We start from the raw sequence: 14172 nt of genomic DNA on the forward strand, positions 1-14172 counted from the left end.
AACAAAACAAGACATAACTAACTTAGAAAAGCATGCAGAGTGCAACTTTCCTACAGCACTTCTCTGTTATTTCTTGGCTTAGTAAGTAAGCATTGCCTTTGCAAAAATGAGCTGGTGGCCAGGAAGGTTGCTAGCATTGTCTATATGACTACACCGTGGTCTCAGTTTGAAAAATAGCAGTTAATTTTGGGGTGGGTTTTGGTATTTTTGTTGGATGCTGAATATTCGTAGTGTGAGTAGTTTTCTGCCTTGACTGACAGAATAGGAAGTGGTAGATATATAGAGAAAAATCCTTTGTGTGGTGACTAATTTATGGGTTGTGTTGTATATATCTGGCCTGACTGAGGGGAAAAAACTGCAGTAGCCATATTTTTCATTTTTAAAATGTGATTAATGTTTTCTCCCTTTTTGTTTGCTTTTCTGTGCACAAAAGGATAACAATGTGTGCAGAAGCTGGTCTAACCTTGATAAAGATGATGGTTATGAAAATAAATTCATTCTCTTAGATCATCTGATCAGATTTTACACAGCAATTCAATGTATTCCCCTATAGCACATCTGTGCCTATTCTGGCAAAACAAGTAACTATGGTTAAAATAAGGATAGAGACATCATAATGTTTAAGGTTCTTTTTTTAACAGAGGAGAAAAGCTCATATGGTCACCAAACTGTAAATAAATGTGCCCTACATTCCAGCAAGTAGTTAGTTTTTCATAAGGCTTTTTTTTTTTTTTTTGGTGGTGGTGGGTTTTTGTTTGTTTGTTTTGTTTTTCTTTTGGTGTGGAAAAAGCCCTGACTTTAACACGATTCCAGTGTTCTGCAGGTGACAATCTTTCCTTGCAAATGTGGACACGATCTGTTCATTAGCCTCCTTGCCATATTTAGTTTGTGTGAGTTTTGTTTTGTGTGGTAGAGTGGATTCTCTTGCTGCTCTGGACCAAATTCAACTGTGCCCTTTGAAACTCCTGCAAATCTGTTGTGAACAGCCATGTAAGCAAACTCACAGGCTGCTTTTTGCAGCAGCCAGGGGGGGCTTGGATGGTGACTGCATATCCAGTTGTTTTGTGTTATTCTCAATAATTTTATTTTTTCTTTCCTACTAGGAGCAAATGCCAGCATGACTAGGGTCTGAGGAAGTGCTTCTGTGTTCCTACCAAGGGTTTGTGGGTACAGAGCAAGTGTGCAAGGACAGCAGGGGCATTCTGAGCTACCATGGATATCCCCACTGATTTGGTGCCGTCCTCCATGATGTCTCAACCAGAGGTGATTGAGGTGAGTAGATCACAATGAAACTAGCAGCTGAACTGACTGTCCTTGAATCCTAGCTTTTTTTTTTCCTCCTGTCCCACTCCTGAGTCACTGAGGGATTTTTCTTTTTCCTGAAATGCTGTTTCAAAGACACTCGTTTGCTAAGAATGTTCTGGTACTTTGACATGTGGCATTGATGTGTTATACAACTATTTGTAGAATTAAAAAATAATATGGCAAAATACGATCTTTGTGGAATCCATGTAGCTGATCCCTGCACTATGGTTTGACTTTTACCGTGCCTAAAAAGCACAAAGGAGAAAGTCATAATGTGGTTCAGTTGGAATATTACAACAGGAAATTTCAGCTTCAATGTCCTTATCTGAAAAGCTACACTTTTAAGCCAAAAGCAGCAATAAAATGAATAATATACTTACAATTACTAACACACTATTCTTGCTTTCATGAATCAAAGTGTGTTTCATACTTAATATCTATAAATACCTAAGTAATTTCTTTACCTCCATATCCTGAACACCAAGTACTTGTATTGTCTGGTGAAGTAAATATTACAAACAGAAAATAAGAAGTTGGTAACAGCCAAGATTTCATCTTACAAAAGGCATTTTCAAAGTCCTTTTGACTTCATAGGGACCCAAATCTCTGTTAAAACTTAAGGATGTGGCTGCATCCACAGCTGTGGTTACAACTTAAGAGTGGCTGTCAATGGCTCCATGTCCCAGTGGAGGCCAGTGACAAGCAGTCCCTCAGGGCTCAGTCCTGGGACCAGTCTTGTTCAACATCTTTGTTGGTGACATGGACAGTGGCATTGAGTGCACCCTCAGCAAGTTTGCTGATGACACCAAGCTGTGTGGTGCAGCAGACAGGCTGGAGGGAAGGGATCCATCCAGAGGGACCTTGACAGGCTGGAGAGGTGGGCACAAGCCAACCTCATGAGGTTCAACAAGACCAAGTGCAGGGTCCTGCATCTGGGTCGAGGCAATCCCAAGCACAAATCCAGGCTGGGCAGTGACTGGCTGGAAAGCAGCCCTGAGGAGATGGTGGAAGAGAAGCTCAACATGAGCTGTCAGTGTGCACTGGCAGCCCAGAAAGCCAACCAGAGCATGGGTTGCATCAAGAGAAGTGTGGCCAGCAGGTCAAGGGAGGTGATTCTCCCTCTCTACTCAGCTCTGGTGAGACCCCACCTGCAGTACTGCATCCAGTTCTGGAGCCCCTATTACAAGAGGGATATGGACATGCTGGAAGGTGTCCAGAGAAAGGCCACCAGGATGATCAGAGGGCTGGAGCACCTCTGCTATGAGGACAGACTGAAAGAGTTGGGGCTGTTCAGTCTGGAGGAAAGAAGGCTCCGAGGTGACCTTATTGTGGCCTTCCAGTATCTGAAGGGGGCCTACAAGAAAGCTGGGGAGGGACTTTTTAGGATCTCAGGTAGTGATAGGACTAGGGGGAATGGAATAAAGCTGGAAGTGGGGAGATCAGGCTGGAAGTGAGGAAGAAGTTCTTCCCCATGAGAGTGGTGAGAGCCTGGAATGGGTTGTCCAGGGAGGTGGTTGAGGCCAAGCTGGATGAGGCTCTGGCCAGCCTGATGTAGTGTGAGGTGTCCCTGCCCATGGCAGGGAGGTTGGAACTAGATGATCCCTGTGGTGCCTTCCAACCCTGAATGCTTCTATGATTTTAATGTATATTTTAATGAAGAGGACACCACAATCAATTATGGTAAATGTCAGAAAATTTTGTTTGTTTGCAGAAATCCTTTGGCTCAGGACACTACAACCTCTTGGCAATACGCACTGAGAAACGCAATAGTTCAGAGATCCCTCGATCCTGTGAAATTAAAAAAAACTTGTCCACTAATGGATAGTGATGTGAAATGGGTGGAATCTAAAATCCACTCTGGAGAAATACCTTTACACTCCTCTTCCTTTTGTGTTTCAAATGGAGAAATAGTGTATTTTAAAAGTATCTGTTAGGATCAGATAAGGAGTTTTGTGATGCTGAAGGCTTCTATTCCATGCTGCCTGGCTGCTACCAGAGTCTTCTCCCATTCTGGAAAAAGACTCCCATACGTCATCTCCTTGCATCCTCTGAAAGCCATTTGCACCCCTGCCTCCACAGGGTCTCTCTTCTGAGCCTTCTTCATAGAGGAGAAGGCTCTGTGTATCTAAGGATCACTGTTCAAGATTGCCTTCTTGAAGAGAAAGTAAGGTCAGCTGTGGTGCAAGAATGAGTGGAGTAAAATGTATCACTTGTAAAGGACTCTATCAGTATAGTCACCATTCTGTTGTACATAGGGTGGATAAATGAACATGTTGTCTGTCTGTGGCAGGTTTCTGCTGGATAAGTCCTTCCCTGAACTTGCATCACTAGACCAAAGACTAGAGATAAATGGATGTTTCTGGTTATTGATTGGTAACCCAGAAAGTTGTTCCTTTGTGCTTGGGTTTTAGAGGCTGTGTTTTAATGAGACTTGATTTGGAAGTGAAAAAGAAGTGGCAGCAGGAAGCAATGACTGATATCTCAGTGTGGGAGGTTATGGTACAAAATACCATTCTCTCAACTTCATGCTGTAAAGATGGACCCAAATTTGATATCCCTATGGGCAGACTTAGATGCATGAATGAATTCCCATGTATTTCAGTAAACAGTTGGGAGTCTGATGGTTAATACGGTGTTCAATCCTCTGTAAAATAGGAACAGCACCAGGCAATTGGCTGGGAACCATTTGTGTGTTTCCAAGGGTAAGGAAGACATCAGGAAGGCTAATTTTGTTCTCTTCTTGGAGGAATCCTGTGGGCTAGAACTCTAGAAGATGGGGGCCCCAAGAGAGCTGGTTAATATTCAAACAACACTTCCTCAGAGCTCAAGATAGGTGCACTTCTATGAGCAAAAAATCAAGCAGAGGGAATGGGAGATCTGACCTGCATAGATGGGGAAGGAGCTGTGGGAAAAACTCATATGGAAGAAAGTTCACAATATGTGCAAAAGGGACTGGTCACTTGGGATGATTACAGGAATGTTGTCAGGGCAGGTAGAGATGCAACAAGGAAAGCTAAAGCCCTCTTGGACTTAAACCTGTCAAAGGAAGTAGAAAAGAACAAAAAGGCCTTCTTCAAATATATCAGTGGGAAAGAGGATAGGGAAAATGTGGGCCCACTATTGAATGAGGTAGATGACCTGGTGACAGAAGATGCAGAGAAAGCAGAGTTACCAAATGCCTTTTTTGCATCAGTATTCACTGCTATGACCAGCCCTCAAGAATCCCAGACCCTAAAGGTAAGAGAAAAAGCCTGGAGGAAGGAAGACTCTCTGCTGGTCAGTGATGATTGAGTTAGAGATCATCTGGGTAAACTGAACATGTACAAATCCATGGGTCCCCATAGGATTCACTTGTGAGTGCTGAGAGAGCTGGCTGATGTTGCTGTACTACTTCTGGATCATTTTTGAAAGACAATAGGAGAGGAGCCTGATTCTGTGATTCTGTGACTGGAGGAAAGGCAATGTCACTCCAGTCTTCAAAAAAGGGCAAGAAGGAAGACCTAGGAAACTACAGACCAGTCAGCCACACCTCCATCCCTAGAAATGTGATGAAGCAACTCATTCTGGAGGACCTCTCTAAACACATGGAAGAAAAGGTTATCAGGAGCAGTGAGTATGGATTTACCAAGGAGAAATCATATTTGGGTAATCTGATAGTCTTCTATGATGGTGTGACAAGATGGGTAGATGAAGGAAGAGCAGTGGATGTTATCTACCTTGACTTCAGCAAGACTTTTGACAATGTCTTCTATAACATATGAGGGTAGGTAAGCACAGGAAGTTAGAAGAGCAGCCTATGAGATGGATTGACAACTGGCTAAACAGTAGGGCTCAGAGGGTTCTGATCAGCAGCCAGGTGGAGGCCTGCTGCCAGTGGTGTTCCTCAGGGGTCAGTACTGGGTCCTGTCTGGTTCAACATCTCAGTGACCTAGGTGAAGGCAGGGAGTATACCCTCAGCAAGTTTCCTGATGATACAAAACTGGGAGGAGTGGCTGACGCATCAGAAGGCTGTGCTGCTATTCAGTGAGACCTGGACTGGCTGGAGAGCTGGGTGAAGGGAAACCAAATGAAGTTCAACAAGCATAAATGTAGAGTCCAGCGCCTGTGAAGGAACAGCACTATGTACTGGTACAGGTTAGGGGTTGACCTGCTGGAAAGCAGCTTCATGGAGAAGGATCTTGGAGACCTGGTGGACAGTAAGTTATCCATGGGACAGCAATGTGCCCTTGTGGCCAAGAAGGCCAATGGACACACTGAGTGTGTCTGGCAGGTTGAAGCAGGTTCTCCTCCCCCTCTACTCTGCCCTGGTGAAACCACATCTGAAGTATTTGGTTCATATCTGGGCTCCCCAGTTCAAGAGCAACAGGGAAATACTAGAGAGAGTCCAAGAGAGAGCTTTGAGAATGGTTAAGGGACAGGAGCATGTGTCTTATGAATAAAGGCTGAGAAACCTGGGGCTGTTTAGCCTGGAGAAGTGAAAGCTGACAAGGGATCTTACCAATGTTTATAGCTATCTGAAGAGTGGGTGCCAAGAAGAAGGGGTCAGTTTCTTTTCAGTGCTGCCCTGTGATAAAACAAGGGGCAATGGGTACAAATGAACACAGGAAATTCTTGACATGAGGTAAAACTTCCCTGTGAGGGAACAGGCTGTCCAGAGAGAGGTTGTGGAGTCTCCTTCTCCAGAGACTTTCAAAACCCTGTGTGACCTGCCCTAGGTGATCCTGCTTTGGCAGGGGTGTTCATTGAATTAGATCTCTAAAGGTCCCTTCCAACCCCTACCATTCTATAAGTCTATGAAGAGTTTTTTAACAGGCAAGGCTGTAGTGAGATGCATAGCTAAAGAAAGGAATTGTTAGATGGAGGTGTTGAAGTAAACCACTTTCCAGACAAACTGTCTGGGCTTGCCTTTCTTTTTTGTGTTGACATACAAATGAATTTTGGATATATGCTAGAAAACTACATTCATTAATTTTTAATTTTTTCCCCTGGAGGATATTGTTTTGCCTTTTATAACTGAACAGATGCCACAGTGCAGTGCAGAATACAGTTAGAGACTAATTTTTTAAATAAAGCTTTTTTTTTTTTTAAATTCAAAAACTTGGAAGTAGCCTTGCATGCTTTCTGCATGAGCTACATGACATCTCAGTTACTTTACTTTAAACTTTCTTTATCTTTTAATCTTTTTTTTTTTCCCTTCAGCATTGCCAGCAGAGTCAGTTTCCTTAATGTCTGGTCAGTGTAGGCTTGGAGTAACTGCATATGAGCCAGCAGTGAGCCCAGGTGGCCAAGAAAGCCAATGGCATCCTGGCTTGTATTAGAAATGCTGTGTCCAGCAGGAACAGGAAGGTGATTGAGCACACTGGTGAGGCCAGTTTTGGGCACCTCAATACAGAAGAGAGGTCAAGGTGCTGGAGAGAGTGCAGAGGAGGGCAACAAAGCTACTGAAGGGCCTGAAGAATAAATCTTATGAGGAGCAACTGAAGGAGCTGGGGCTGTTTAGTCTGAAAAAGAGGAGGCTGAAGGGAGACCTCATTGCTCTCTACACTACCTGAAAGGACATTGTGGAGAGGTTGGTGCTGGTCTCTTCTCACAGGTAATTAGTGACAGAACAAGAGGGAATGGCCACAATCTGCAACAGGGTAGGTTTAGACTGGATACTAGGAAGAATTTTTTCACTGAAAGAATGGTCAGGCATTGGAATGAGCTGCCCAAGGAGGTGGTTGAGTCACCAACCTTGGATGTATTTAGAGGTTGCTTAAATGTGGTGCTTGGGGACATGGTTTAGGGGTAAACCTTGTAGAGTAGGGTTAATGGTGGGACTTGATGATCCTGAGGGTCTTCTCCAACTTGTAGGGTTCTATGATTATCTATTTTTTATACCAATGCATGTCTGTGTATGTATCAGTAATGAACATTCCTCTGCTCATCCTCAGTCCTTTAACAGCAGAAGGTGAACAGGAATTATTTACTGTAGGGAAGAATTCCAGCCTCAGCAAGGCATTTTGCGATCTAAAGCTGAGCCTGACAGATTTCTGCTTGGCCTTGAATCCTGCAGATGCTCTTGTTGGGACCACAATGAGGGAAGGTCTTGCTAATGTAATTAATTGCAAATTGTATCTTTCTCAAGATTTGTCTTCCGAGCCAGGTTATAAAAGATTCACATTTTGAAAAACTTTTTGAAAGCCAGTTCTTGACACCAGGTGTGAAGTTGTAGCTCCTCTTGATAGCTTGTAAACATAGGAACTGCTTTTGGTGCTCCCTGCAACCCATTTCCTATCATGTACCTTCTTATGCACTGACCTGTCCACAACTCTCTGCTCCCATTTTCTTTCTCTGCTAGCATCCTGTTGCCAGATGTAGGAAGTGGTGATTAAGAGCACAGATTCATGGCATCTTGGTTCTGTTCAGGTGTGAAGGATAAATAAAATTTCAAGGTAGTTTTGCTATCCATAGCTGAAATCTGAACTAGAAAATAGTCCTGGGGCACCATTCACAGTATGTCAAGTCAATGAAATGAAAAAATTCCAGGATATGCTTTGAGATTTTGGCAGCAGGGTTTTAATGTAAGTCAGAATCTAGTAATTTCAGATTAGATAAACCATTCAGCTCTCAAAAGAGAGAGAAACAAAGTACAGCAGAACTTTCTGGGGTTTAAGTTAGGGGTATTTGTGGTACATGTAATGACTTCATACCTCAGCTATGTATAAGGAAAACTATATCATAGCAACCTGATTAGTCTGATAATGCAGCAAGCGGAAAGTTAAATAATTCTGTAAGAAGCATTTAGCATCCCAGAGGGCTTTGCTGTTTGCAAAAAGGAAACATAATAAGTGGTGATCTAAACTGATTAATGTGTACTCTGCGTGATTACTATCTTCTCTCTTTGTGAATGGCATGAAATGAATTCTGCAGTGAAACCTTTGAAGAAGAAACAATTTGGGCTCCAGTTGCTTAATGAACCAGGGACTTCCAACAGTGCTTCAGAAATGCTTAAAACAAGAAAACAACAAAAATTCATCATTCTCTCTTTGCTTCTGCCAGCAGTGGATCCTACCAGCCAAATACTAGAAGTAAATGAGTACATTTAAATAACTGCCTTGCAGCTGTTCCAAAGATAAATCCAGAGCAGTTTTCATTATAGTGGTCTTTCATGTCCCACACTATGCTACTGAATATTTCTCTGTTTTCCTGTCTTTTTATTTGAATTAGGGTGGAAGGGATTTAAACTGTCCTTGTCACAGAATGGTCATCCTCAGTAGCTTTTTCATCTTTTAATGATGCTTGAGAAGAGACTCCTGTGAGGTAGCACATCTGTTATTACTCCTTTCCCCAACAAAGGCAAATGCAATTTGCATTTTTGATTTGGTGATTTAATTTCTACAGGCACAAATGTGCAGATTTTTTGTTTTCTTACCTTCTAGATAAGTAAACAAATTAACCTCTTTACCAAAACAGACCTCTGGTGGTTGTAAATAAGGTAAACCAGAAAACAAAAGGGAATGGTGAGACTGGAAGAAACACTCTGTAATTTGAGGTATATCCACCCAGTTACAGGCATCATAGGGGAAACATAAATAGCAGTATACTTTTTGGGTGCTTTTATTCTTATATGAGATTACCAGGGGTTCAAAATGCTTCTCCTTGTTGTTCAAAGTAGGCAACTGCTCAGTACTGTATGACCAAGTTACTGAGAGAGAATCTTGAGAAAGATTTCTCTCTGTATTCTGTTTATATATTTCACAAAATAGTGCATGAAAGCAAAAGAAATGTGAACTGGTCTATATTTCAAGGAAAAAAAGGGTATTTGCCATGATAAACACAGGACATTTGGAAATGTCAGTTTCCACCCCAAAATCAAATTTTTTGTGTTCATTAGCATAGTTTTGAATAAACGTTTTGCCTTCAAATTAAAATCCCCTGCTTTTCTGGTTTGAGTGGTGAGAAGCTGTGGAAGGTGTGCCCTGGAGATGGAAGTAACCCCAACAGCCTACAGAATTTTTAGTGTAAAAGGCCAGACTCTCAGCTACTAGAGCCAAGAATTAATTCCCAGCTTGGCTCACTGAACACCAGACTGGGCCCAAAGGATGCATGTGGTAATTCATTATGCATGGAAACTCACTTGGGACATTAGAGATGGAGGTTTTCAATTTATTTTTTTCCTCCTGTTTCTTCCACTCTGATAACTTCTAAAGTGACACAGAGACTGCATGCTGCACCACCCTCCAGAAAGCTGTTCCCACGGCTGGGGTCTTTGGGGAAAGTCTGTCCTGAGCTGCACTGAGCATGCATAGCAGCCTTCAGGGACTCACAGCAAGTCAGATGTCTGGCTGTGATGTTCAAGTTGAGGATAAGGCAGGTAGGCAACCATGGAGTGAATGGGTTGAAGCAGTGGAGAAGTTTAGTCTGCATTATGAAACAAACTTTTTCTGAAGATTAAAAGGTGGCATATTTCAGTCACGAAATTAGATGATAGAATATAGAGTCCCTCCTGTGTGTCCTACAAAGCCAGGAGGAATTAAGCTTGTATCCATGTTTGGCTAATGTTTGTGAAGCTCAGGTTGTCATGAAAGCTCCCCCAGAAGAAAATTAAACTTAAAGAGCTTGGCAGGAATTCTTTTACTCTGTATGAGACGTTTGGGCTCAACTACCCAATTTGGCCTCACCATGTCAGATCAATCTCTCCTGGTGGCAAAGCCAACTAGTTTATTTTTGCAATATCTCTGCACTGCAGCAGTGGCTTCTGTTTGGGGGAAGGTTGGAAGGCAGACACAGGGTGGCAGATAACTGGGGTGTGGTCTGAGAAAATTTTTTTAGTAATCAAAGTGTTTTTAGTAATCAAAGTGTTTAGGCCAATGTAAGGGTCAATATGATGGTGTAGGACTATGCCTTGATTCAAAGAGTTTCCTCCTTAGCTGGAAAGCATTCATTAGAAGATGCATGTAGTGCTTTTGCAGGATGCAGCTCCTCTGAAATTTCTGTATCTGTGGAAAAGCAGATAAAACACAAGGATTGATTCATTCTGTCTTTCTGTGGATAGTTCTTCCCCATTCTTCTAGCTTTTAAATTTCCTGTAGCTTTTTAATTTCCTAAATCTCCTATTGCTTAAAGAATTCTTCAGTGAAAGAGACTTCATGTGTATGTACACATGTGTGCTCACATGTGTGTGCATGTGCATGCTCACTGCCTTTCCTTCTTAGCAGCAGAAAGTGCAAGAAGGCAAAATCACAGAGCTGGTAATTTGGGGTCCTGTTGGGCCACCTCAGTATGCTCCTGACCTGCAGTGCTCCTCACTAATGCTCTTGTGTTTGAATATTGAATTGCACAGCTCCTGATTTATATATCCTGAAAAGCTGTGGGGTTAAGTTGAGGTATTTCAGACCTGATAGTTACTGACCCTGGCATCTTCCAGAAGAAAGGCATTTTTAGAGTTAGCTGTGCCTCCTGCTCTGACCCATCCCTTTTTTTAGCCCACGGAAGCTATTTTTGAACTTGGGTTTATACTAGTTGAGAGTGAATAAGCACTAAGAAAGGTCAACACCCTCTCTGGTTTTGTAGTCAGTCTCGGAGGCTGTAATCATAGTTTCCAACAGGATCTGTGTCACTCGTGAATTATACCTTCCAGCAGTCAATTGCTTCTTTTTTCCGGTATTGCTGGTGACTGACTGGGTCTCTGTGGTACACTGACTGTATACATCAGAGAGTCATAGAATATTAGGGGTTGGAAAGGTCCTTGGAAGATCATTTAGTGCAACCCTGCTGCCAGACCAGGATTACCTAGAGCAGGGTGCATAGAAACACATGCTATGTTCCAGTGCTCTGTCACCCTCACAGTGAAAAGGTTTTTCCTTATGTTCACGTGGAACTTCCTGTGCTCCAGCTTGCACCCATTGCCCCTTGTCCTGTCATTAGGCATCACTGAGAAGAGCCTGACTCAATCCTCCTGACACTTGCCCTTCACATATTTATAAACATCATTGAGGCCACCCCTCAGTTTCCTCCTCTCCAAGCTGAAGAGATACAGCTCCTTCAGACTTTTCTTGTAAGTGAGATGTTCCACTGCCTTGATCATCTTTGTGGCTCTGTGCTGGACTCTTTCAAGCAGTTCCTTGAGGCCCTTGTTGAACTGAGGGACCCAGAACTCAACATACTGGTCACATCCCTTCTATCACAGCCCAGGATGCCACTGGCTGTCTTGGCCATAAGGGCACAGTGCTGGCTCATGGGCATCCTGTCGTCACCAGGACCCCAGGTCCTTTTACCCTTCACTGCTCTCCAATAGATCAGCCCCCAGTCCATACTAGTCCATGGGGTTATTCTTTCCCAGATGCAGGATTCTACATTTGTCCTTGTTGTATTTCATTAAATTTCTGCCTGCCCAACTCTCCAGCCTGTTCAGGTGTTGCTCATACATTGGGTTCCCCTTTTCATACATGAACTGTAGGAACTTCTCAGTTCAGTTTATAGTAAATGGAACACTAATCAGTTCTGAGGCTCCACAGCAACAAAGTAATTATTAGATATGCTAGCTATTGCCACACAATCCATAAGTAACTTTGTCCTTTATCATGTAGTAGCAGAGTTACAGGGATCCCCTTGAAAAAAGGCTCATTTCCTTCTGTCTTTTCAGGTATGTGAAGGGCAAACTTAAGTCTAGTGAAATTAAGTACTTCTTCATTGGTGACTGAACCACCACATCTTATCATACAAGCTTTTTCTTTAAATCCTTTCCACCATCAATAGGGAGATGGAATTCTGAAAAGGGTATGTGAGGACTGTTGTATCTTGGTGGTAGAGTTTCATGCTTTAATTATCCAGATAAAATTATATCTTTACAGAAGGCATGGTAGGCATAAGTCTATAATGAATCAGGATCCTTAAGACTTTTTAATTTATTTTTTTCACTTAAAATTTGGGTAAATGCCTCTTCAACTTCCACTTTTATCTTCAAAGGAAACACTGTGTTGCCCTCCATACTTTTAAACCTCTTGTTTAGCATTATGCAGTTAGAACAATAGTTTGTGCTTTTCATTAAGTTGATGGTGAATTTTTTGTTGCATACTGATTTTTTTTCCTCATCTGTTACAGCTTTGCCTTCATAAAACCCATGTTTTTGCAGTTGTGGGTTGAGAAAGTATTTACATATTGATTCCATTACTCTTGTGCTTACATATGCTTATTTTAACTATATCATTAATTAGTATTTGGGGATTTAAAAGCTGGCAGTTCCCAAAAGTTTATCAGCTCTGACCTTCCTGATATGTTGGTAAACATCACAGTATTTGCCTCAACTGAGATCAGCGCTACTGCTTTTTCATTCACTGCTGCATTAAATCACAGGATATTAGGGGCTGAAAGGGACCTCTGGAGATCATCGTGTCCAACCCCTGTGCCGGAGCAGGACCATAGAATCTAGTGCAAGTCACACAGGAGTACATCCAGACAGGTCTTGAAAGTCTCCAGAGAAGGAGACTCCACAACCTCTCTGGGGAGCCCGTTCCAGTGCTCTGTGACCCTTACAGCAAAGAAGTTCTTCCTCATGTTGAGGTGGAACTTCCTGTGCTGTAGTTTACATCCATTGCCCCTTGTCCTATCACAGGGCACAAGTGAGAAGAGGCTGTCCTCGACAGCCAGCTCTTCTTGACACCCAGCCCTCATGTATTTCTATATATTTATTAGATCCCCTCTCAGTCTTCTCCTCTCCAGACTTAGCAGCCCCAGGTCCCTCAGCCTTTCTTCATAAGGAAGTGCTCAAGTCCCTTAATCGTCCTTGTAGCCCTCTGTTGGACTCTGTGGAGTAGATCCCTGTCCCTCTTGAAATGGGGAGCCCAGAACAGGATGCAGTATTCTAGGTGGGGCCTCACTAAGGCAGAATAGAGGGGGAGGGGAACCTTCCTCAATCCGCTAGACACACTCTTAATGCACCCAAGGATACCCTGGCTTTCTTGGCCACAAGGGCACATTTCTCTCCCATGGATAACTTCTTGTCCACCAGGACTCCCAGGTCCTTCTCCACAGGGCTGCTCTCCAGCAGATTACCTCCTAACCTGTACTGGTGCAGTTCATTATTCCTTCCCAGGTGCAGGATTCTGCACTTATCCTGTCTGAACTTCATTAAGTTATTCTTTACCCAGCTCTCCAGTCTGTCTGTAAAGCTGTAAGATACCTATTGCACTTAGGATAAGATAAGGTATTCATGTATTGTACTATTAGACTAATTTGATTACTAGCTAAGGTAATTATGCGTTGTGCTTATGATATCTCATGTTATATTGAACTCTTCATCTCAGCCGTGAGTTGTGTGTGTTACTCGTCCCCTCGCTTTTGTACTGAGGGAGCAGGCAGGTTAGCCCTTGTGCTGAACTGCGTAGCGCTTGGAATGACAAATAGTATTTGAGGGATTCAGAAGATAGCTACCTCAGAATTAAAAGCTCATCCTGTATAGAATGAGTCTCCTCAGAGTTTTGCCAACTTTAAGGGGACTGCAGGACTTGGACTTGGCATTTCATTTATGCAAAATTGTGATCTTCTTCAGACTTCATTGCCAAATAAATTGCTTTTCATCTTCTTTTTGTGTGCTGGGTAAGGGTAGCAGTGTGAGAGCTGAAATCCCCCCCAATAACCAGGCTAGCCAGTCTGGAAGCAAATGAAAGCTGTATTTAAAAGCAAAACTACAATCTATGATGAAATGCAATGAATATGTACAAATAGACACTATTCACAACACCTACAAATATGTACAATCAACAGAAACACACAACCAAGCCCCCTTTGCTTCCCCCAAGGGGCCTCTTCCCCAAGGGCCTCTCTCCCCCAGGAAGGAATCTCCCCAGACCCCTGGCAGAAGGCAGAGTCAAGCAGCAGAGAGGC

The 14172-nt window shown here is 42.8% G+C and overlaps 1 protein-coding gene across 1 annotated transcript in view; it reads left to right on the top strand.

Moving 5' to 3' along the window:
* Positions 1-1224: 1224 nt before the first annotated feature.
* Positions 1225-14172, top strand: part of LPAR1 (lysophosphatidic acid receptor 1) — a 55581-nt gene continuing 42633 nt past the window's right edge. Inside the window, exon 1 of the mRNA XM_054397903.1 lies at positions 1225-1272. Coding sequence (XP_054253878.1) covers positions 1246-1272 — 27 coding nt within the window. The 5' untranslated portion in view covers positions 1225-1245. The remainder of the gene's footprint in view (positions 1273-14172) is intronic.

This window comes from Indicator indicator, chromosome Z (genome assembly GCF_027791375.1).
Source record: "Indicator indicator isolate 239-I01 chromosome Z, UM_Iind_1.1, whole genome shotgun sequence".
Classification (NCBI taxonomy): Eukaryota; Metazoa; Chordata; class Aves; order Piciformes; family Indicatoridae; genus Indicator; species Indicator indicator.